This window comes from Jatropha curcas, chromosome 1 (genome assembly GCF_041381405.1).
Source record: "Jatropha curcas cultivar XTBG-Jc1 chromosome 1, XTBG_Jcur_1.0, whole genome shotgun sequence".
NCBI lineage: Eukaryota > Viridiplantae > Streptophyta > Magnoliopsida > Malpighiales > Euphorbiaceae > Jatropha > Jatropha curcas.
The window spans coordinates 6,979,574-7,001,855 of record NC_143151.1 but is presented as its reverse complement, the minus strand read 5'-3'; the positions used below and the strand labels follow the sequence as shown (position 1 = coordinate 7,001,855).

The 22,282-nt window shown below is 35.4% G+C and overlaps 2 protein-coding genes across 3 annotated transcripts; one reads left to right on the top strand and one right to left on the bottom strand.

The window, feature by feature from the left end:
• The first annotated feature begins 12,572 nt into the window (after window positions 1-12,572).
• On the top strand, window positions 12,573-14,295 carry LOC105637072 (ribosome-inactivating protein cucurmosin-like). 2 transcript variants are annotated; one of them, XM_020680475.3, is made up of 2 exons: window positions 12,573-12,596; window positions 13,275-14,295. In XM_020680475.3, the coding sequence occupies exon 2, from the start codon at window positions 13,284-13,286 to the stop codon at window positions 14,157-14,159; it is 876 nt and encodes a 291-aa protein (XP_020536134.1). In that variant the 5' UTR covers window positions 12,573-12,596; window positions 13,275-13,283; the 3' UTR covers window positions 14,160-14,295. The 2 variants fall into 2 exon arrangements, with proteins under 2 accessions (XP_020536134.1, NP_001295730.1); NM_001308801.1 differs by lacking the exon at window positions 12,573-12,596 and having other exon boundaries at window positions 13,284-14,159.
• Window positions 14,296-15,081: 786 nt separating this feature from the next.
• LOC149498903 (uncharacterized) lies at window positions 15,082-18,729 on the bottom strand. Its single transcript, XM_089721276.1, has 5 exons — window positions 18,018-18,729; window positions 17,670-17,972; window positions 17,156-17,282; window positions 15,694-16,624; window positions 15,082-15,594 (listed from the first exon to the last, which is right to left on the bottom strand). Exons 1-5 carry the CDS (start codon window positions 18,727-18,729, stop codon window positions 15,082-15,084), a joined length of 2,586 nt encoding a protein of 861 aa, XP_089577402.1.
• Window positions 18,730-22,282: the final 3,553 nt, after the last annotated feature.

The window sequence follows — 22,282 nt, the reverse complement described above, 5'->3', positions numbered from 1 at the left end:
CCCTCGCTCTTCCTCTCTCCTTCACAAAGATGGATTTTCGATTTTGCAAGTGCGGAATCGCATGCCCAGTTCGAACATCATGGACGAAGTTGAATCCTGGAAGGAGATTTGTTGCTTGCCAAATTGGGTTGGTGAGTGTTATTTCTGCTTTCCCCTTTTATTTGATTTTAGGTTTTTTGCGTTCTTTTTCATTATTTTTTGAAATTAATTTTTGGCATTTGAAGGTTAAGTGAAACAATGATTGCGATTTCTTTGAATGAAATAACCAATTATATGCAACTGAGCAAATAGGATTATTCATGGATTGTTGAAGAATAAGAATGAATTGGAAATTGAGTTGCAGAGAAGCTGAAAACAGGAGAAGTTTTTATGGGTTTCGGTAGTTTTGTCCATCATTCTAATTGTGTTGAAATGGTGATTGAACTAATATACTAGTTAGTTTGTTTTTTTTTTCTGTTTGAAACTCAGATTAGTTAGTGTTAGGATGAATTTTAGTTTAGTTAGGATGAAGCTACAATGTAATATCCTAGTTTGAGATTGAATGTAACTTGATCCATTTGTAATAATGTTTTGCCAAATGAAATCAACTTTATGTTGCATAAATATTTTCTCTGATCTGTTTGTTTAAATGTGTGAATTACTATTACTGGTGTACAGTTTGGAGAAAATGTGGGCTTAAAAAATGCAGCAAAATTCTGCACAATATACACTATGTAAATAAGAATGGACCTGAAATGTTCACTAATACACAACAACTCTGGTTATTCCTGTATTTCATGTTTTGAAAATAACAGTTAAAGTAATAAAAAATGTCAAAAATGTTAAAGCACCCAAAAGCTTTAAAAGCATTCAAACCATTCAAACTAACAGTCAAAACTAAAATTCAATTGAATAAACAACATTCTCAAATTGAATTACTGTTAACATCAAATGCAATTCTGTTAACTTCAAATGTAAGGTCTAAAACCTTGAATTACAAAATTAAAAAAATGTAGACTTTTGGCCCTTAACATTGTTCAAACTAATACAAAAAGAAACAAAACATACTATTACAATATAATTTCTTTTGTTCACTGATTCTTGGGTCTGCTTACATCATTGGGCTCCTCTTTAGATGTAGTGCTGTTCTCAGTGAGCGTGCACATCTTGGAGGTTTTTCTACTATCACTTACTTCCTTGGATTTCCTCTTAGCAGCACTACTTTGCAACTTTTGCTTCTCATTTCTTCCAGCCTGTACATGACAAATATAAACAACTCATCCTCAAACTCACATACCATAAGAACTAACAAGATGAATATTGAGTATGATTTTTAAAATACATACATGTAGATACCCTCTTGTAATGTAATGATTTCCCTTCTTGTAATGTAATGATTTCCCTTCTTGTGAAAACCTGTTTCCTTTTCTGTCATGAATAAGGGTTCAGGCTCATTCATTTCTTTTCTTTTACCCTTCCTTTTAGGAGGCAGAACTGATCTTTCACCACCTTTGCCAGGCTACAAAAAGTAGAAAACAAAACTCTTAAGCATTCCATACATCAATAGCCAAAAATAGATAAAAGAAAATTTTAAAAAAGCATTCCATACATTAATTGTGATTGATCATGTCCTAAAGTCAGTGTAAACACTAAAGCCAAATGGTGTTTTAGGAGCTGGCTTAGACTTCTTTCTAAAAGCAAAAACATTTATTTCATTGAGGAGGAAGTTTGGTTATTTCATTCAAAAAAATTACAACCATTGTTTCGCTCAACCTTCAAATGCCAAAAATTAATTTCAAGAAATAATGAAAAGAACACAGAAAACCTAAAATCAAATAAAAGGGGAAAGAACAAATAATACTCACCAATCGAATCTAGTAAGCAACAAATCTCCTTCCAAGATTCAACTCCGTCCATGATGTTCGAGTTGGGCATACGATTCCACACTTGCAAAATCGAAAATCCATCTTTGAGAAAGAGAGAGGAAGAGCGAGGGAGAAATTAGCAAGAAAGGGAGGCATTGAGAGCTGAAATCGGGATTTAGGTTAGTCAAAAAGGGGGGTTTTGTAATTAGGTTTGGGGCGATAATAAGCAAGGGCAAATGAGACATTTTGTCCTTTTGCCATGCCTTTTGCCACGGTGGCGTCCTACATGTCAAATTAGTCAGTCTATGTAGACGGACACGTAGGAGTATAAACTTAAAATAAGAGGAATCAAAATTATGGAAGTGTTTTTTTATATATTTGCAATTGAAGACTATGGCTTTTAAATAGCCATTTATAGGAGATGAATCAGCTACAAATTAGGAATTACAAACCTAATCAAATTAAAGAAAATAAAAGTAAATAATAAAGATCAAGAAGTATAACAAATTGCAGAAACAGTAAAATATTAACAGCATGGATTTGAGCCAAGATTATATCTACATGTTGACTTAGCTAATGGTATTTTAACAGCCCCCTTCAAGCTGAAGACGGTGAACACATAAGTCGAAGCTTGTCACGATGTCGTAAGAACAAATGAGAGCTCAAAGTTTTTGTCAAAATGTCTGCAATTTGATCTTGAGCAGATATGAACTTGACTTGAATTTGTTTATGTTGAACCTAATCGCGGACAAAGTGGAAATCTAATTCAATGTGCTTTGTTCGAGCATGAAAAACCGGATGAGAAGTCAAGTAGATGGCACCAATGTTGTTGCACCACAGTGTTGCTAGAGAAACATGATACCAAAGTTTAGATAATAAGGACAAAAGCCACATGATTTCAGAAGTAGCATGAGCAATGGAGCAATATTCACTCTCGGTTGAGGATTGTGCAACTATGGATTGCTTCTTCGAAGACCAAGAGATTAAATTACACCCAAGTGAATCGCATACCCAAAATTGGATTTTCGGTCATCAAGACAACCGGCCCAATCGCTGTCCGTAAAGCATTGCAGTGAAATTGAGGATGACTTGGAAAAAAAAAACCCATAGAGGCAGTACCCTTGAGATAGCGCAACACTCGTTTAGCAGTAGCCCAATGTTCTTGTGTCGGCTGATGCATGAATTGTCCTAGCTTGTTGACAATGAATGAGATGTCGGGCTTGGTTAGAGTGACATATTGCAGTGAATCAACAAGCTGTCAAAATTTTCCTCTATCAACCATTAGTTCACCTCCATGTTTTGATAGGGGTGGAGTAGATCCCATACGAGTTAAAGTGGGTTTGCTATCACTCATATTGAACTGCTGTAGAAGGTCAATAATGTATTTTTGTTGTGATAACAAGATTCCAAAAGACTGCGAAATTACCTCAACTCCCAAGAAGTAATTTAATATACTAAGATCACGGACTGGAAAGGTTAACTTTAAGTGTGACATCCCGACCCGGCAAAGCGATCCTAAGAGGGCGGGTAGAGCGAAGCTCCTGGCTAGCTTCTAGGGTGTCAGGTTAGCTAGGGTAGTGGAATGCGGGACACAGGAATGAATCGAATCATATATCGAAAATGGGGAAACTAATCATTAGAGGCGCCTTTTGGTGGAATGGCTGGAGAGTTGGAAGAACTCCAGGGTTAAGCGGGAAGTTTCTCATTTCACTTGCGGGACAAAACCGTGCGGGTCTTGCCAATCTTGTATGGGGGATTTAGCTTGCTCCAAAGCGGACAATTCCTCTAGTGATTAGAGTTGGGGCGTGACAGTTGGTATCAGAGCCGGACCCCCTCCAGTAGATGTATGGTTCGAGGACGAACCACGCGGAAGCTGGTGGGCCTGTGACATCCCGACCCGGCAAAGCGATCCTAAGAGGGTGGGTAGAGCGAAGCTCCTGGCTAGCTTCTAGGATGGCAGGCTAGCTAGGGTAGTGGAATGCGGGACACAGGAATGAATTGAATCATATATCGAAAAGGGGAAAACTAATCATTAGAGGCGCCTTTTGGTGGAATGGCTGGAGAGTTGGAAGAACTCTAGGGTTAAGCGTGCTCGCTTAATGGAAATCCTAGGATGGGTGACCTCCTGGGAAGTTTCTCATTTCACCTGCGGGACAAAACCGTGCGGGTCTTGCCAATCTTGTATGGGGGATTTGGCTTACTCCAAAGCGGACAATTCCTCTAGTGATTAAAGTCAGGGCGTGACATTAAGGCTTGTAAGAAAGCCTCCAGCTTACTGGGATCCGGTTTACTCCAAAGCGGACAATTCCTCTAGTGATTAGAGTCGGGGCGTGACATTAAGGCTTGTAAGAAAGCCTCCAACTTACTAGGATCCGAACATGTGATCACAATATCATCGATATAAATCAAAATGAAGCACTGAATATTACCTTGTTTATAGATGAACAAGGACGTGTCTGCTTTGGAAGCCTGAAAGCCAAGTTATAACAGAAAAGTGCTCAACCGATGAAACCAAGCTCTTGGTGCTTACTGAAGCCCATACAAAGACTTTTGCAATTTACATACATAATCTGGATGAACCGAATCAACAAATCCGGGCGGGTGAGCCATAAAAATGTCTTCTTTAAGGTGTCCATGTAAGAAGGCATTGGATATATCAAGTTGTTTAATTTGCCATTGAGACACAGTAGTTAGAGACAAAATTGTGCTAATTGTAGTTGCTTTTACTATCGGACTAAACGTCTCATTGTAATCAATCCCAGGTTGTTGAGAAAATCCTTTCGAAACCAACCGAGCTTTGTAACACTCAATCTCCCCATTAGCTTTTTGTTTAACACGGAAGAGCCACTTATTACCCACAATATTTGTGTTTGAAGGGCGAGGAACCAACTGCCGTGTCTTATTCTGTAAAAGAGCATTAATTTCACATTCCATTGCTTGTCTCCATTGATGATGATTTTGGGCTTGATTATAGGTCTGAGGTTCAGAAGACAAATAATCAAGCTTGCTTATAGAGATACATGCATGCCGTTGTTGATGAGTAGATTGCCAAAGCTGCATAGGGTGAGTTCTAATTGGATTTTGGGATGGAGTAGGTTGGGAAAAGTGAGAGGAGATGTCAACAACTAGGTCGAGAGCAGGTTGATTTGAAGGTTCACCATATGGTAAGATTTGATTTTGTGGAGAAGGAGATGGAACAGAATCTGCGTGGGTTCTATTTGTGTGAGGTGGGGATAAATGAGTGGGAGGAGAAATAGTATTTGTGGTTGAGTTGAACTCTGTAGAAGAAGATAAGGTCGGACCTGAAAATCCTTCTGGAGTATCCACATGCTGAGGTATCTGATTTGAAAGAGGTAACCAAGGTGTTTCAAGTGGAGGTGGACTCTTATTTATAGTTGCATTGAACCCAAGAAACATTGTAGGATCAAATTTAATGTGATGAGCAAGATAAACCCGACTTGTTTTTGGGTCAAGACAACAATGGGCATGATGAGATAGGCTGGTCCCTAAATATATACACGGTATAGACCTAAAAGAAAACTAATGATTTGAATAGAGATACACAGTGCAACCAAAGGGTTGTTGCACAAGATAGTTTGGTGAAGAATTGTATAGACACATGTAAGGACTTCTATGTTGCAATGTTGGAGAAGGCAGAATATTGATACAGTGGACACTACTTTCAACTGCATAATTCCAGAATTTTAATGAGATTTTTGCATGTGACAGTAAGGTGAGTGTAGTATCAACAACATGATGAATTTTACTTTCAGCAGTGCCATTTTGTTCATGGGTATAAGGACATGCTATTCTATGGATTATCCCATTTTGTTGAAAATATTTATTTAATTTTTGATACTCCCCTCCCCAATCTGAATGAAAAGCCAATATTTAGAATTGAACTGACGCTTTATAGGTGACTGAAATTGAAGAAAAAAAATCATAAACTTCACTTTTATTTTTGAGCAAATATACCTATGTAAATCAAGTATAATCATCGATAAACAAAAGAACATGCTTATTACCTAGGCTAGAAACAATATGCGTAGGGCCCCAAACATCAGAATCAATTATTTGAAAAGGACTTGTGCTTTTATGCTCAACTAACTCTAAAGATATTTTGGACAATTTCCCTAAATTACACACAGAACAAGGAGTAAAATCAAAACTAGAACAAGGCAACTTGAAGTCTTTTATTATTTTGGACACTGTTCGACGATGAGGGTGACCCAAGGTAGAGTTCCAATCAGAAAATTATAGGATGGCAGCTGTCAAGGTAGACTTGAGAGGTGATTTAAGGGTGTAGATACCATCTTCACTTGGACCTTACAGAAGAATTCTCCTGGTGACCTGATCCTTAACAAAGAAATAGTGAGGCTAAAATTCAAAAAAACAACAATTATTAGTGGTGAATTTTTGGACAGGCAAAAGGTTTTTGACAACTTTGGGAACATATAGAGTATCTTTTAGAAGAAGAGGACCATTAGGAGAAGAAATAGTAACCGTACTAGTGTGAGAAATTGGTAGACCAATACCGTTTCTGACATGAAGATTATCCGTACCTTGGTATTCAGCAGCGGTACTTAATGATTGAATGTCTGGGGTGACATGATAATTGGCTGTAGTATCAGGATGCTAATTATTTTCGTTAGGTGATGTGTTGGAGTAGTTTACTACTGGTGATGGGGGTGGATAGTGATTGAACACGGGGTAATACGGGAAAGGTGGTGGTGGATAGGATGCAGGTGGTTGTGGGCAATTGTATGAATAATTTGCCATCGGTTGTTGAGTGATTTGGTGTTGATTTGCATTTTGATATTGTCTTTTGTAGCGGTGACGACATTTATCTGCAGTATGGTTTCATAATCCACATATTTGACAAGGGCCTTGGGTTTAGAATTGGAATTTCTTTGCCAATTGGGGTTCGAATTTGGTGATGGGAACAGCGGAGGAAGTGAATTATTATTGACATGTCGAGATGCCATATTTGCTTGACGTGGTTCAGGACAACTTTTAAGAAGTATTTCATGAGCAACAAGTTGTCCATGAAGCTCATGAAAAGGAACAGGGTCGGGGCGAAGGTTCAAGGCAGTAATGATATTGTGATATTCGAAATCAATATTTCTGTAAATAATGGCATTTAATTCAGTCGTAGAGAGGGGTCGGCCAGCATCATGTAATTTGATAGTGTTATTTTTATAGTATTTTTTATGTAATTTTTATTAAGATTTTTAGTATTTTTTTAATTTATTTAAATTAATTTATATTTAATTTTGTTATGTTTTTATTCAAAAGCTTCCTTGAAACACAACTCACTTGATCTTAAAAAAATTTGTTGGATTTGGCACAGAAAAGGACAAAATGAAGCAAAATATTCAGCCTTTAGCACGCCTGGGCCGTGCTAGACAGCACGCCCGTGCTACAAACACCCTGGACTTCCAGAGCCTAGCACGCCCTGACCATGCTAGGGAGCATGCCCGTACCACGATGGAGATATCAACCAAGGGTGTGCTCGCTAAAGCACGCCCGTCCTGCAATTATATTGGACTTCTAGAGCCTAGCACGCCCTGCCCGTGCTATTAAGCACGCCCGTGCCACAAGACCCCACTCAAGCGTGCCCTTGAGCACGACCCATGCTGATCCCTCCACAAAGCCAAGATCTAGCACACCCAAACCGTGCTTCCCAGCACGCCCATGCTAAAGACTAAGAGCTGATTTCAGTCAAAATTGCCAACCAATTCCCACCATTTTCATGAGCTCACCTTGGATACTTTCCTCACATGCAAATCAAGCTTTAATCTATGCATATGGGAAAGTCATGATTGAGAGAAATTTAAGGCTTAATTGAGAACTTTATTTTCTAACAAAGGTGGACTTTATTCCCTAAACTGTGTGGATTTCGCTCCCAAGAAGTCTATATAAAGGGAAGAAGAGTTCATTTTTAAATCATCCCATATCATACCATTCCATTCCATTCTATCTCATCTCATTCTCTTAGTCTTGTATATAGTTTCATTTCTTCAAGAGTTCAAGTATTTCAAGAGTTGTACAAAGATTCAAGAAACTCATCCGGAGCCAATTGTTAACTATTTCTTATTTCTAAACTCTTAATCTTGTTTATTTCTTTCATTATTCTTATTGATTATAAAATATTTATCAAGTATTATTGAGTTTTATTTAAGTACTATGTCTAACTAAACTCTCATACTAGGGATTTGATGTAGCTTAATTTCTTTTCCAATTTATAATATTAGATTTGTTTTTCTTTATTCAAGTTATGATTTATTGATAAACTTAATGCTTCCAGGCAGAGTTTCTTCCCTGAATTGATTAATTTCATTGATCACTATCGGAAGAAGGATTTTTGATATGAAAAAGTTAATGAATCACATAAGAATAATAACTTGATGCAGAAGCTATATGGTTTGACTCATGGGGGGTTTTCATAAATTAACAACTTTAATTTATGAATTCATAAATAAACTACAAAACTTAATGATTTAATTCATGTTTAATTGTGCTATTGGAAGATAGGTAGTTAAAAGGAATTAAACTAACTAACAATACATCGAGAGAGCTTGTTAGTGATTTTAGAGTTGTTTCCCCTACTTAAATAATTAAAATTGATTAATACACTAATAAAATAAATTGGATAGAATTAAGTGAAATCAAAATCCCTAATAGTTTTTAATCCTTGCTTTCTTTAATCAATTTTTGCTTGCTTGACTCCTTCTTAGTTTTACTTTATATTCTTGAAACAATTTCCTCAATTATCGTTTAAATAATAATAAGTTAATATAATTTTGGTACTTGGTATACAATCCTCGTGGGAACGATATTCTACTCATCATATATTACTTGTAGTGATTTCGTACACTTGCGAAAATCACTGTCATAATTCATCTTTGAGTGCCTTTGCATGTTGGAGATAAGCAGAGATTGACAAATCATTTTTCTTGAGCTCTTGAAGTTCAATGTGAATTTGAAGTTGTTGGTTTTGAGAGATAGAACCGAAAGATTGAGTTAAAGCTTGCCAGAATTCTTGAGAGGAATTTAGCCCATCAATATATGGAAAGACTTCTATAGAGAGAGACGGGTGAAGCCAAGAGCGTAAAAGCTGGTCTTCTTTGAACCAAGCTGTGTATTCCGGATTTGGAATATCAATAGCTGGATTAGATGGGGATTTAATTGTTTTTGGGGGTGGGAGGGAGCCATCAATGAGATGATTAAGATTGTGATAGTGGAGGAGGGGTTGGAATTGAGTTTTCCAGGCTAGATAGTTTGATGATTTTAGTTTGACAGAAAAGGAGTGCTGGGCATTAGTATGATGAGAAGAAAATTGGTTTGTTAATTCAGCCATGGTTTTGCTCTGATACCATGTATAAACTGAAAATAAGAGGAATCAAAATTATGAAAGTGTTTTTTTATATATTTGCAACTGAAGACTGTGGCTTTTAAATAGCCATTTACAGGAGATGAATCAGCTACAAATTAGGAATTACAAACCTAATCAAATCAAAGAAAATCAAACTAAATAACAAAGATCAAGGAATATAACAAATTGCAGAAACAATAAAATATTAACAGCATGGATTTGAGTCAAGATTATATCTACGTGCTGACTTGGCTAACGGTATCTAAACAGTAGGCGTTTATGTGTCCCATTAAGTGCCATTTGATTTTCCAGTAGTCCATGTCAGCAGGAGACACCAAAATTGAAAAAATTGCAAGTTCAAACACTCAAGTGTCCCTTTTCACTGACTTTGTCTCTTTCTCACCATCTTAACGTACTCTCTTCTCAAATCGAAATCTGCACTTCTCTTTGAAACTGTTTCTTATCAAGTCTTTTTTTTATTATTTTTTTTTCCTTTGTTGTTTCTCCTTCATCCTTACACATTTCTAGCGCCGACTGAGAAAATCTAGAGAGTGAATAGAGCGGTAGCCATTTTTGGTCCTCAGATCTTCTTCTTTCCTAGTCCATTTCTGTTGAAGAAATTAACAGATCTGACAACGTTTGGTCCATCCCGAAACTCTTCTTACCAGATCTATAACAACCTTAAAAAAGGAAATGGTAAGAATAAATCTTCATTGAATCATTTGCAAACCCTTGCCTTATTTAGTATATCTAACAATTTACTAATAACTAAGTTCAGAAATTATTTGTTAGTAGAGCCTGTACTATATATTGAGTTTATTTTTTATAATGTTTTTTATGCCTATTCTCTTTTCTATGATAAAAAAATTGTATTTGCAACAAGTGTCTGAAAAATTTTGATGGGGTTGTACGAAGGTGTATTTGATCGGTTGTACAGAGGTCGTTTCTTTTTTTGGTTTTGGATTGTTGTGGTGGATTGTGTTGGAGTATATGGGTAATCTCACACCAAATAACTACAACTAACTAAAAAGAGCATATAATGTGAAGGATGAACTAGCAAAAAAGGCTCGGGCCATTTTGTATTAAAGGTAAGTCCAACTCATTATAAACACAATATTAAATATATAATTAAATTAAATTTAATTAATTTGCTCCTAGGGCCAGAGCCCAGATTCTCAACAGATTGTGGTTACAGTTCTTGAAACTTATGGATACCGATGGTTGGTTGGATTTAATTTACCAAAATGGAGTCTTTCTGTTTGATACTTTTGATATTGAATTTTTCATAATGATTTTTTAAATGTATTTGTTTTTTTTTTTTCTTTTTGAATTTGTGTAGTTACAGTAATGGAAATCTGGAGAGACGCAGAAGGAGAAGAAGGATAATGGTAAAGGTATTTTAATCTTTCACCGGGCATTTAACGGCAAAAATCATAAAAATTAGATAGAAAGACCATTTAATAAGACGGAACTAAAATTCGATGATTAAATACCTAATATATAAAAATACGCGGACGGAATAATTAATTTTATAAAATTTCAGAATGAAATAATTATTTTTCGTACTAGTTATAATTGTTTTATTAGATAGTAGCTAAATGTTTCGTTACTTATTCTCACAACTTTTAAATATTAATATAATATTTGCAGTAGAACAGTATAAATTAATAATAAATATATAATACGGTGAAAAAGCTAAAAATTACTTCTAAAACTTATAGTCAATTCTAACGTGAACAAAAATTTTCCATTTGGATAATAAGCATGGAAATTTTAAAACAGTTGAAAAACATTCTAACTTCTTTATCTCCCTACAGCATCTGAACGAGCGCTTTTTTGACCCCAAAAAAAAAAAAAAAATATCATAATGCAAAATATGACTTTTACTAGTTAATTGCAATCGGCAATTACTCTAGCATGTTTATCACATTCCAGTGCCTGTCCTAATAGCTTAATCTGAATGTCCTCCACTGACTTATAATAATAGCTAAACCCTAATTTCAGTGATCCGTGTCATCTTGGCCCAATTGTTATAACATTTAGTGCAGGTTTATAAATATATGGTTTGCTTTAATCGCATTTAAGGGAAGCAAATGGCATAGTTCCTGTGAAGAATGATATGTTCTCTGATAAAAGATGGATAGCAAAAGAAGAAATCTATGGAAGTGATGAGATTTTAGAATGAAAGAAAAAAAAAGGGTTGCTTAGTGCGCAGTGACCTTCACAAGGCACGGAATCATGATGGAAGATTCCGCGGGGCTGGGATAAATTTTTTATTTTTCATAGATAAAATCTATATATTTTACAAGAAAGTGGAGGAATTAAAAATGATTTTATACTAAAAAGGCTAGAAAATGTTTGATACTTGGAAAAAAAAATATCAAAGAGACTACAGACAAAATTGTAAGGAAAAAGAGCTTAGAAAAAAAATTCTAAAAAAAAAAAAAAATTCTGAGGCGGGAAAAGGCTGCTCACAATACTCCATACAAATTTAGTAAAAAAATTTAATCAAATGAATGTATTTATGATAAATATGCAAAACTAAATAAATGAAATGCAAAACATCAAGCATCAGAAGGGACTAAACGAGGCCATTAAATGCCTTGTCTATCTGCAGCAACAACCGCCTCACTTGAGAAGAAAACGCTTTGTACCCAATGATTTATCTTTGATCAACAAGAAAAAATTAGTCTCTATGGCCCCGTTCGCAAAAGATTTTTAGTTAAAATTTAATTCCTCAAAATATATTTTTCAAAGGTAAGTTCTTTTCTAGAAATAAACAGAACCTAAGATGATGCCCCAATTTGCAAGAAGACTTGAGCTAGCTTTTGATATTTTGATAAAGTTAAAACTCTATATATAATTGCATGTTCTATAATATAGTTTTTATAATAGTTTTTAGAAATTGAGGTAGTTTTTTTTATGAAACGTTAAGCGTTTATCTAATTAAATAACTAATTCTTTTTTTTTTATTTTATATTAAACAGTTATTTTTATCGGACATTTCTAATTTAAACCATTGCATCAATAAACTAATAATTAATATGACTAAAGAGACACAATACATCACTTTATTGTTAAATAAATAAAAAAATACTAATCTCAAGCTTAATAAATTTAAAAAGAAAAAGAAATTTGAAAACAAAAATGATCATCTGCCCCGGAATTCCAACAACCAACATTCTTGTTTTAATTTGTAATTTAATCACCGTGAACAAATATCTTCTAGGATTAAAAAAGAAAGAAACAAAGCAATTAAGGAAAAAAAAAAGAATAAGAGAAATGAGAACCGGGGGACCCGTTCCCCAATATAAAAGCTGATGAATCCAACACTAGAATTAAAACCATCTCTTCCTATTTGCTTCCCCACTTGCTTTGTAAGTAATGAAGCTTTTCTCAAATTCTTTTGATAAATTAAATTTATAATTATTTGTAGCTTATTGATTCAGAATTTGAAACTGTCCAACTGAGTTGGCTGGTTCTAGACTTCAAGTTCTGAAATTTTTTTTTTTTTTTTTTTTTTTTTTTTTTTTTTTTTTTTTTTTTTTTTTTTTGTACTGAAGATATGTTAATTTCTTAAAAGAAAGAAAAGTAAAGAATGATAAAGGATTTCTTTCTGGTGTATACGTTGTTGTCGGGTGTTTTCTCTTTTCTTTTTTTTTTTTTTTTTTTTTGGCACATGTGAGAGGTGATATTAGACAATTGTATTCGAGTAAAATCATTTGAATATGGATTTTAGGTTTAAACCCTTGACTGCACAAATGAACTTAGTCTAGAACACAGAAGCAAGCTTTATGTGGGAGGGTCTAGCCCCTGGCAAGTTTTTTTCCTTTGAAATTTCTAATTCAATTTTATTAAATATTGTTTCATTCTTATATTCTGCCCTCCTCAAAATAGATTAGTTTTAATTTTATGACTATTTATATTCCCCAAGTTTTCCCTGCTAGAAATGCAATCCATCTTGATGAATCACACGAGGCCTTTTCTTTCTTGATTTTTTTTATTACATTTATTGGTTTAATTCATTTTAAATATGGTTTAATCATTTTTGGCAGGTAGAAAATATGAAAGGCAATATGAACAAGGTGTTGATTGCGCTAGTAACATGGTTTTGCTGGACTGTGGTGTTTGGATTGGCTAGAGTTTACCCGTTACAAACAAATGGTAATTCTGTCGCCATAGCCAGCTTTACCATTACTCGGTATGGCGAAACAGATAAAGCTGACTATTTACAATTCATGGAAGATATACGAAGTAAATTAGGTACTGGTACTCCAAGTCATGGAATTCCAGTATTACCTGTCTCAGTTTCTAAAAATCAAAAGTATACTACAGTGGAACTTATAAATTCAGGGAACAAGAAAGTAACAATAGGTTTAAATGTGCTGGACCTTTATGTGGTTGCTTACAAATTAGAAAATCAAAATTCCTATTTCTTCAACGATCCAAAATTCAAGGACGCAACCGACTATCTTTTCAAAGATACAAAACAAAACCCACTTAAAATCAGTGGTAACTATGAATCCTTGAAAACCCAAGGAGGTGATAGAGAGACAGTTTATTTAGGGGTTGGGCAATTAGACTCTTTCATTTATACACTCTACGAATCGACATTGCCAAAAGATATTGCTAAGCCTCTTGTTTGTATTATTCAAATGGTTTCAGAAGCGACACGATACAAATATATTGAGAATGAAGTGGTGAAACATATTAGCGACCGCTTTCTGCCAAAGGGCGACATAATCAGCCGTGAGAACAAATGGCAGGACCTTTCTGAAGCAATTCAAAAATCTGTAGCAGATGAATTTACAAAACCAGTTCAATTGCAAGCTCCAGATTATAATGTGTACAATGTGTACCGTGTCCAACAAGTGAAAGACGATATGGGACTCTTGCTCAACCAAGCCAATTCCGGCGAGACTGAAGACATTACTACCTAACTAAAATCTGAAATGGCTTGTACCACATATCTAGCTTGCTATAAGAATAGCTTAAATAAAGGGCATCAATTATTGTTGTCTACAAATGCAGTAAATAAATGCTAAAAAGTAAACGGGGTTAGCTCATTCCCTCTTCTTTCCTATTGTGCTTTATGAATTTACAAATTTGAAAGCCTCAATGTCTTCCATGGTATTCAGCTTTATTGGCTGTTTATAATCTCAAATATTCAATATCAAAACTGTAAATTGTTTTAAACGATTAGGAGAAGACTTGATTTCTCATTAATAGAAAAGGTCTTTATATACAGTATTTCACATTCTGTAGATAACTATACAGCTAAGATAGACAACTATAGTAACAGAATTACAGTGATATAGATAACAACAACTGAACTAACCTTATCACTAACATCCCCCCTCAAGTTGTACTATCGGTGTGGGGCGATAGTCAACTTGTCTCTCAACAATATAAACCTATTCTTAGTCAACAGTTTCGTTAATATATCTGCAATTTGATCATTGGAAGATAAATAACGAGCCTGTAACTCCTTGCTTGCAACTTTATCCTGAACAAAGTGGACATCTATTTGTACATGCTACATGCGACTATGTTGAAGGGGATTAACGGTCAAGGAGGTTGCTCCTAAATTATCACACCAAAGCACAGGTGCGCCAACATTAATCCCAAGTTCTTGCAACAAATTTCGAACCCATAGAAGCTCAGATGTTGTGTTTGCAATTACTCTATACTCCGCTTCCGTTGAAGACCGAGAGACACTCTTTTATTTGCGAGAGCTCCAAGAAATCAAATTCCGACCAAGATAAATTGCATAACCAATAGTGGATTTCCTATCTTCAATGGACCCAGCCCAATCTGCATCACTATAGGCAGTCAATTGAGTGACAGCAGATGATTTAATGACTAAGCCATAGTGAGAAGTCCCCTCAAATACCGCAGTATACGTTTAACTTCCTGCCATTGAAATTCAGTTGGAGAATGCATGAATTGAGCCAAGCGGTTTACTGAAAAACCAATTTCTGGTCGAGTAAATGACAAATATTGGAGACTACCAATTGTGCTTCGGTATAATTGAGGATCTTGGAAAACTGTGGTTGTGGCTGCCATTTTAGAGTTTGAAACCGAAGCAAGTGTAGCAACAACCTTTGCTTCATGCATGTTAACTCTTTTAAGTAAATCAGCTATATACTTTGTTTGAAATAAAAACAAGCTGTCATTACTCCAGGTTGCTTGTACTCCCAAAAAATAATGTAAAGTGCCCAAGTTCTTGAGCAAAAATTTACCTTGTAGACAGCTTTCAACATGAGCAGCAAGCTTCACATCATTTCCTGTTAAAAGAAGGTCATCCACATATATTAAACAATACAATATTGAAGCTCCTTGCCGAAGAACAAATAATGAATGATCCAACTTAGACTGAGTAAAACCACAACTAAGCAAAACTTCTCTTAAGCATTGATTCCATTGGCGCGGGGCCTATTTCAATCCATATAAAGAACGATGCAATCTGCACACATGAGATGGTTTAGTTGTATCAACAAAACCACGAGGCTGCACCATGTAAACAGTTTCATCAAGCTTTCCATGAAGAAAAGCATTCGACACATCATATTGCGTAACTTTCCACTTATTAGAGACAGCAATCCTTAGTACCAGTCTAATCGTTGTGGGTTTGACCACAGGAGAGAAAGTTTCTTCATAATCCACACCGGGGCGTTGATGAAACCCCTTAGCAACTAACCGCGCTTTGTAACGTGCAATAGATCCATCGGCATTCTCTTTTACCCGAAATACCCACTTGCAACCCACTATGTTGGCATTTGGTGGTGGCACTGTTAATTCCCAAGTCCCAAGTTGTAATAAAGAATTAAGCTCATAATCCATGGCTTCTCGCCATTCTCGATACTTCTTTGCTTCTATAGCACTGTGTGGCTGACGAGGTACCACAGCTGCTAAGACTCTTGGTCTTGAATGACCTGTCTTAGACTGAGTCAGCATAGGGTGTACATTAGTTATCGCTGACGGTTGCAAAGGAGCAGCTAATAATGGAGAATCATCACTTCCAGATTCTGGTTGCGAAATAACAATAAGTGGAGCTGCTGAATGCTCAATTTCAGGTTGCCGAGTGGAATCAGAAACATCAACCAACCCCATATTGTCATTTACTGGTTCAGAAACAGAACCAGTACCTGTTTCATGACTTCGCTGTATAGCTAAAATCACAACAGGTGGGAAAATTCTAGCTGTGTTATCTAGCGGTGGTGGCAGAGGGCCAAGTATTCCAGGACCTGAGTTTGCAGGTGGAACAGATTGTTGATGAGAAATTGTAGTTGTTGGCACCTGCACTTGGGAAAAATAAAATTGTTTCTCATCAAACACTACATCACGTGAAATGTACAGCCTGTGTGAGGAGACATCCAAGCATTTGTATCCTTTGTGAATAGTGCTGTATCCAACAAACAAACATTTAATTCACCTGTTCTCAAGCTTGTTCTTATTATAAGGTCTTGTTAGTGGATGACAAATGCAGCCAAAAGTTCTGAGTTCATATATATTCGACTTTTTCTGAAACAACTTCTCAAATGGTGAGCAATTTGGTAACAAAGATGTGACAACTCTATTAATCGCATACACAACAGTTTCAAAAGCAAAGTCCCAATATTTCAATGGTACAGAAGCATGATTTAATAACGCTAAAGCGGTTTCAACAATATGCTTATGCTTTCTCTCAGCACACCCATTTTGCTGTGGTGTGTGAGGACAAGACAACCGCAAGGAAATACCATTCTCACGAAGAAAAGGAGCTAACGACCTAAATTCCCCGCCCCAATCACATTGAAACATATTAATTTTCTTATCAAAGAATTGTTCAACAAACGCCCAAAATTTCACAAAAGTTTGAAATACATCAGATTTATTTTTCAAGCAATAAAGCCACGAGTATTTGCTATAGTGGTCATAAAATAAGACATAATACCTGTTACCATTGGCAGAGATAACATGGGAAGGACCCCAAACATCAGAACATATGAGCTCTAAAGGAGCAGAAGTAGTAAAATTAGATAAGGAATATGGCAATCTGTGTGACTTGGAAACACAACAAGCTGAACATAAAGAATTTTTATGAGAATCAAATGAAACATTATTCAACTTTAATGTAGAAATAATTGCTCGATCGTGGGCATGTCCCAGTCGAGAATGCCAACAAGAAAAAGAAACATGATTAACTAAAACAGGAGGGTGAGGTGACGGAAAGATTTTGTAGAGACCACGATCAACCGAACTTTTGTGAAGCACTCTCCTCGTGCGGATATCCTTAACAAGAAAGAAGTCAGGAAAGAACTCAAGTGAGACCCAATTATCACGAGAAAAAGTATTCACAGACAGTAAGCTAAAGGGTGATTGCAAAGAATAAAGAACATTATTTAATCAAAATTTAGAGTTGTCACATAACACAGTGCTACCAATATGAGATATGGGAATTGTATTACCATTGGTTACAGTAACCTCATCCGGTCCATGATAGTCAGCTTCAAGAGAGAGATTATTCATTAATCCAATAAGATGATATGTTGCCCCAAAATCAACAATCCAGGGTTGAGTTTGTGAGGAATAAGGAGAGGTGTGATGAACCTGTGGCGAATTTCGTGGGCTTGGACACTGGCGAGACATGTGCCCAGTACCATTGCAATTGTAGCAAACAACAGGATCCCCTGAACTCGAAGTCCTTGAATTTCTATTAGAACCATTATAAGAACGTCCACCACGCTGTGTCTGACTTCGACCTCCTCTACCTCTAGAAGAATTATTATTTTGTCAAGTAGTAGTTTCACAATTACTGTAAAGTGCAGTGGCAGGTACGGTGACAATAGTAGCAGCCTCATGTTTCTTAAGTTGCTGTTCCTCTGCCAGCAACAAACCACGAAGATCTTCATATGTGATTGGTTGTAATCGCACCTCGATAGATCTAGTGAATGGATGATAATCAGGTCCAAGGCCGTCAAGAATAGTGCCAATAAAGTCATCTTCTGAGATCGAGCTTTGAAGTGCATGCAATTGATTAAACAAAGATTTGGCACGTTGCAAATAGGTTTCAATAGACTCGTTATTTCGTTCGAGGTGATGAATAGCACTTTTTAAGTGCCGAACTTGTGTCCTGGATCCAGCTGCAAACGACGCCTCCAGGTTCTTCCAAGCTTCGAGGGCAGATTTAACTCCAACAACATTATTCAGCAGCGGTTTAGTTAAGGATGAATTTATCCAGCCAAGAACGATCTGATCCTCTAGATACCAAGTAGTAAACGCCGGATTCAGTGGAGTAAAAGTTGAATGAATATGTTTCTCAAGATTGTAACCCCTCAAAATCGGCAAAAGTAGGGTTTTCCAAAGAATATAATTACTGGAGGTCAATTTAACCGTAAGTTGATCACTTACGTTAGGAACATTTGAAAAAGAGGCAAGAACAGAAGTAGAGGAAGAAGAAACAAGAGCAGGGGTTGTCGAAGAAGCAGAAGGAGTGGTAGAACTTTCTTCGATACTTGATGTACTCATGGTTGTTAAACCTAATATGGCTCTGATACCATAAACGATTAGGAGAAGACTTGATTTCTCATTAATAGAAAAGGTCTTTATATACAATATTTCACACTCTATAGATAACTATACAGCTAAGATAGACAGCTATACTAACAGAATTACAGTGATATAGATAACAACAACTGAACTAACCTTATCACTAACATGTTTCATAATTACTTCCTTAGTTCACATACACCACTTTTATGTATCATTGAAGGTTTTTGTATGATAATTACAAAAGCAATTAAATCACCTAAATTATAAACAAAAGTGCTTGTTAATTTGACTAAATTACACTTTTAACTCATTTCATTTGTTCTTTCTTTTTTCCTTTTCTTGGTAAGGTAAGAAGAAAATCAAAAACTAACTACCAACATAAGCTATCCTCTACAATCATGGGATAACCAAGACAAGGTACCATGTGGAGGATCCTCTAACATATGAACAACTAAAGGAAGATCGAAAAAAAATTTAGAAAGCAAATCCACTCATATTTGCCTCCCTATAAATGCGCAAATTAAAACCTGAGTCTGTAGAAATTGTTGAAGAGTAGCTCAAGTAAGGGCAACTGAAGATCGAAAAACTGCAGGAGGTGGTAAAGGACCTTGCATGAACTTGACTCATAAGATTATCACACTCCACAACTAAATGAAGCAAACTTAATATGCCAACAAATAAAGCCCAAAGCTCAGCTCCAAGAACTAAAGTTTTAACAATATTCATAGGGAATCCCACATTCCATGCACTTGAATATCTCTAATTAAACCTCCACCATATCCGAGCCCACCTTGTAATAGGAGACAACCATCTGTATTGAGCTTGAGGAAATGAGAGCTTGGACATTGCCAATACTCCAAATTCTCAGTTTGAATAGTAGAAACTGGAACCGTGTAGAGTCTGTCAGACATGTGAGAGTACTCCATATATAGCTAATTTTCGCATCAACGCTGCAATTTTCCCAGCTGAACAAGGAGATTAATTAAAGAGAAAATTATTTCTATTCGTCGTCCATAACAACCAATAAGCCACACTAAAAAAAATGAAGACCCATAATTTCGCCTGGTTGCTGGACTTGATTTTATGCAATATATGCCTTTTTTATGAAAAATTAAAAAATTTACATTAACATGACCATGGAGTAAGAGTAATTTTCAGGGCTATAGAATTGTTTTTTCAATTTCAGTTCAAACACTCATCATTAATTGTTGAATCACATTCAAAATCTATTGTGTGTTGGATTTTAAATAAAGAAAAAAGAGTTTGGAGACAGATTAATTTTCAATAGATTTGATAGCATATATGGATCTTTATGTTCGGTTTAATTCATACATATATGTAGGAAAAATTTGGCTTTATTAGGGAAATGGTGGTGAAGATTCAAAACAAAAGATGGGTTTCTATGGAAAAAAGTTATCAAATCTAAATATGAAGAAAAAGCCTTTCCTAGTTCAGAAGCAACACTTAATCTTTCGAGGAAATTATCACCGATATGGAGAGGAATTTGTTGGCAGGAGTGACATGATAGGTGTTGTTTTTATAGTATTTTTAATATAGTTTTTATTAGGATTTTTAGTATTTTTAATTACTTTAATTAGTTTTCATTTAGTTTTATTTATGGTTTTGTTTAAAGCTTCCTTTAATCACATTTCACTTTATCTTGGAGAATTTTATAGCATTTTTACAAAAAAGAGTGTACCAAAGCAAAAAAGCTAGCACGCCCAAGCCATGCCAGAGAGCACGCCCATACTACAAGAGGCTGTCGATCTCTGAGCGTGCTCATCCAAGCACGGCTCGTGCTGCAACTACTTTGAAGACTCAGAGTCTAGCATGCTCAAGTCGTGCCAGAGAGCACGCCCATGCTGAAGACCAGATTTTGCATTAGGTTGAGAACATCAGTTCCAGCTCGGTGCCACTTGCCTAGACCCGCATGAGATGCTTTTTTGATGTGCCAATCAAGTTTAAATCCTATTTAGACGCTAGAAAAGTCCTAATTGGGAACAAGTACAAAGTCTAATCAGTCTCCTACCTCCAAAACGATTTCTTCCTCATTTAAGATTCTATTTCCTAAATGAAGTCGGAGATTCCCCAAGAGGTCAATATAAAGAGAGAGATTAGTTACGAAAAGGGAGTCGGATTCATTCATTGTATATTCCATCTCTGGTTTTATTATTTTCTACATAGTTTTTTCTCTTCAAGACTTCAAGTGCTCAAGATTGGTGTCAAGATTCAAGGAAGCCATTCAAGCCTATCTTTGATTAGTTTCTATTTCGAAAACTCTCTTTTTGTTTATTATTCTTTATAGGATTATTTACAAGTTTAATTGAGTTTTATTTAATTACTATGTTGAACGAAACTCTCATACTAGGGATTTGATGTAATTTAATTTTAATTCTAATTTATAATATTAGATTTGCTTTTCTTTGTTCAAAGTATAATTTATTATTGAACTTAATACTTCTAGAGTTTCTCCCCTGGATTGATTTATATTATTAATCACTATTGGAAGAAGGGTTTTTGATATGAAAAAGGTAATAAATGACATGATAATAATAACTTAATGCGAAAGCTATATGGTTTGACTCATGGGGGGTTTCATAAGTTAACGACCTTAGGTTATGAATTCATAAGCAAACCATAAAACTTAATGATTTAATTCATATTTGATTGCAATTGGAAGATAGGTAATTAGATCGAGTAAAATAGCTAACAATACCTCGAGAGAGCTTGTTAGTGATTTTAGAGTTGTTTTCTCTACTTGAACAATTAAAATTGATTATCAAACTAATAGAATAAATTGGATAGAATTAAGTGAAATCAAAATCCCTAGTAGTTTTTAATCCTTAATTTCCTTTTCATCAAATTGTCTTGCTTGATTTCTTTTTATTTTCTTTTATTTCTTTTAATTTAATCTCTTAAAATAATTTTCCTTATTATTGTTTAAATAATAATAGGTTAACACAATTTTGGTACTTAGTATATAATCCTCGTGAGAATGATACTCTATACTTTCTTTATTACTTGTTCCGATTTCGTGCACTTGCGAAAAAGCCTGTCATGACACTTAGGCTGTCACTTTACTTGTTTTATATATTTTTTTTTCTTGTAAAAACACTCATAGATGGTAGCTTTACTTAGTTTTTGATTTGGTTTAACTTGACTTGTAAGTTGTGAAGTATTAGGTAGAAAGTTAGTAAAAAGTGTTTTTGTGAACTCTTGTATTAAGCTCATTTTGTTGTAATGAAATTCTGCTTCTGTTCTTTCTCTTTCTTTCCATATTTCTTCAGTTCCGTAATTTTTCTTCTCTAACGCTTACAAAGTGGTATCAGAGCTTCTTTATGGTCTTGAGGGACTATGAGAAAGAGAGAAAACCAAAAAGGAAAATCTCCACAAACCAAAAAAAAAAAAAAATCAATTTTTCTTTATGACTTCAACCGGCTTTTCTACTCTAATACTTCCTGTGTTCACGGGAGAAGGGTATGCTCTCTGGACTGTTAAAATGAAAGCCTGCCTCCAAGCTTATGATGGG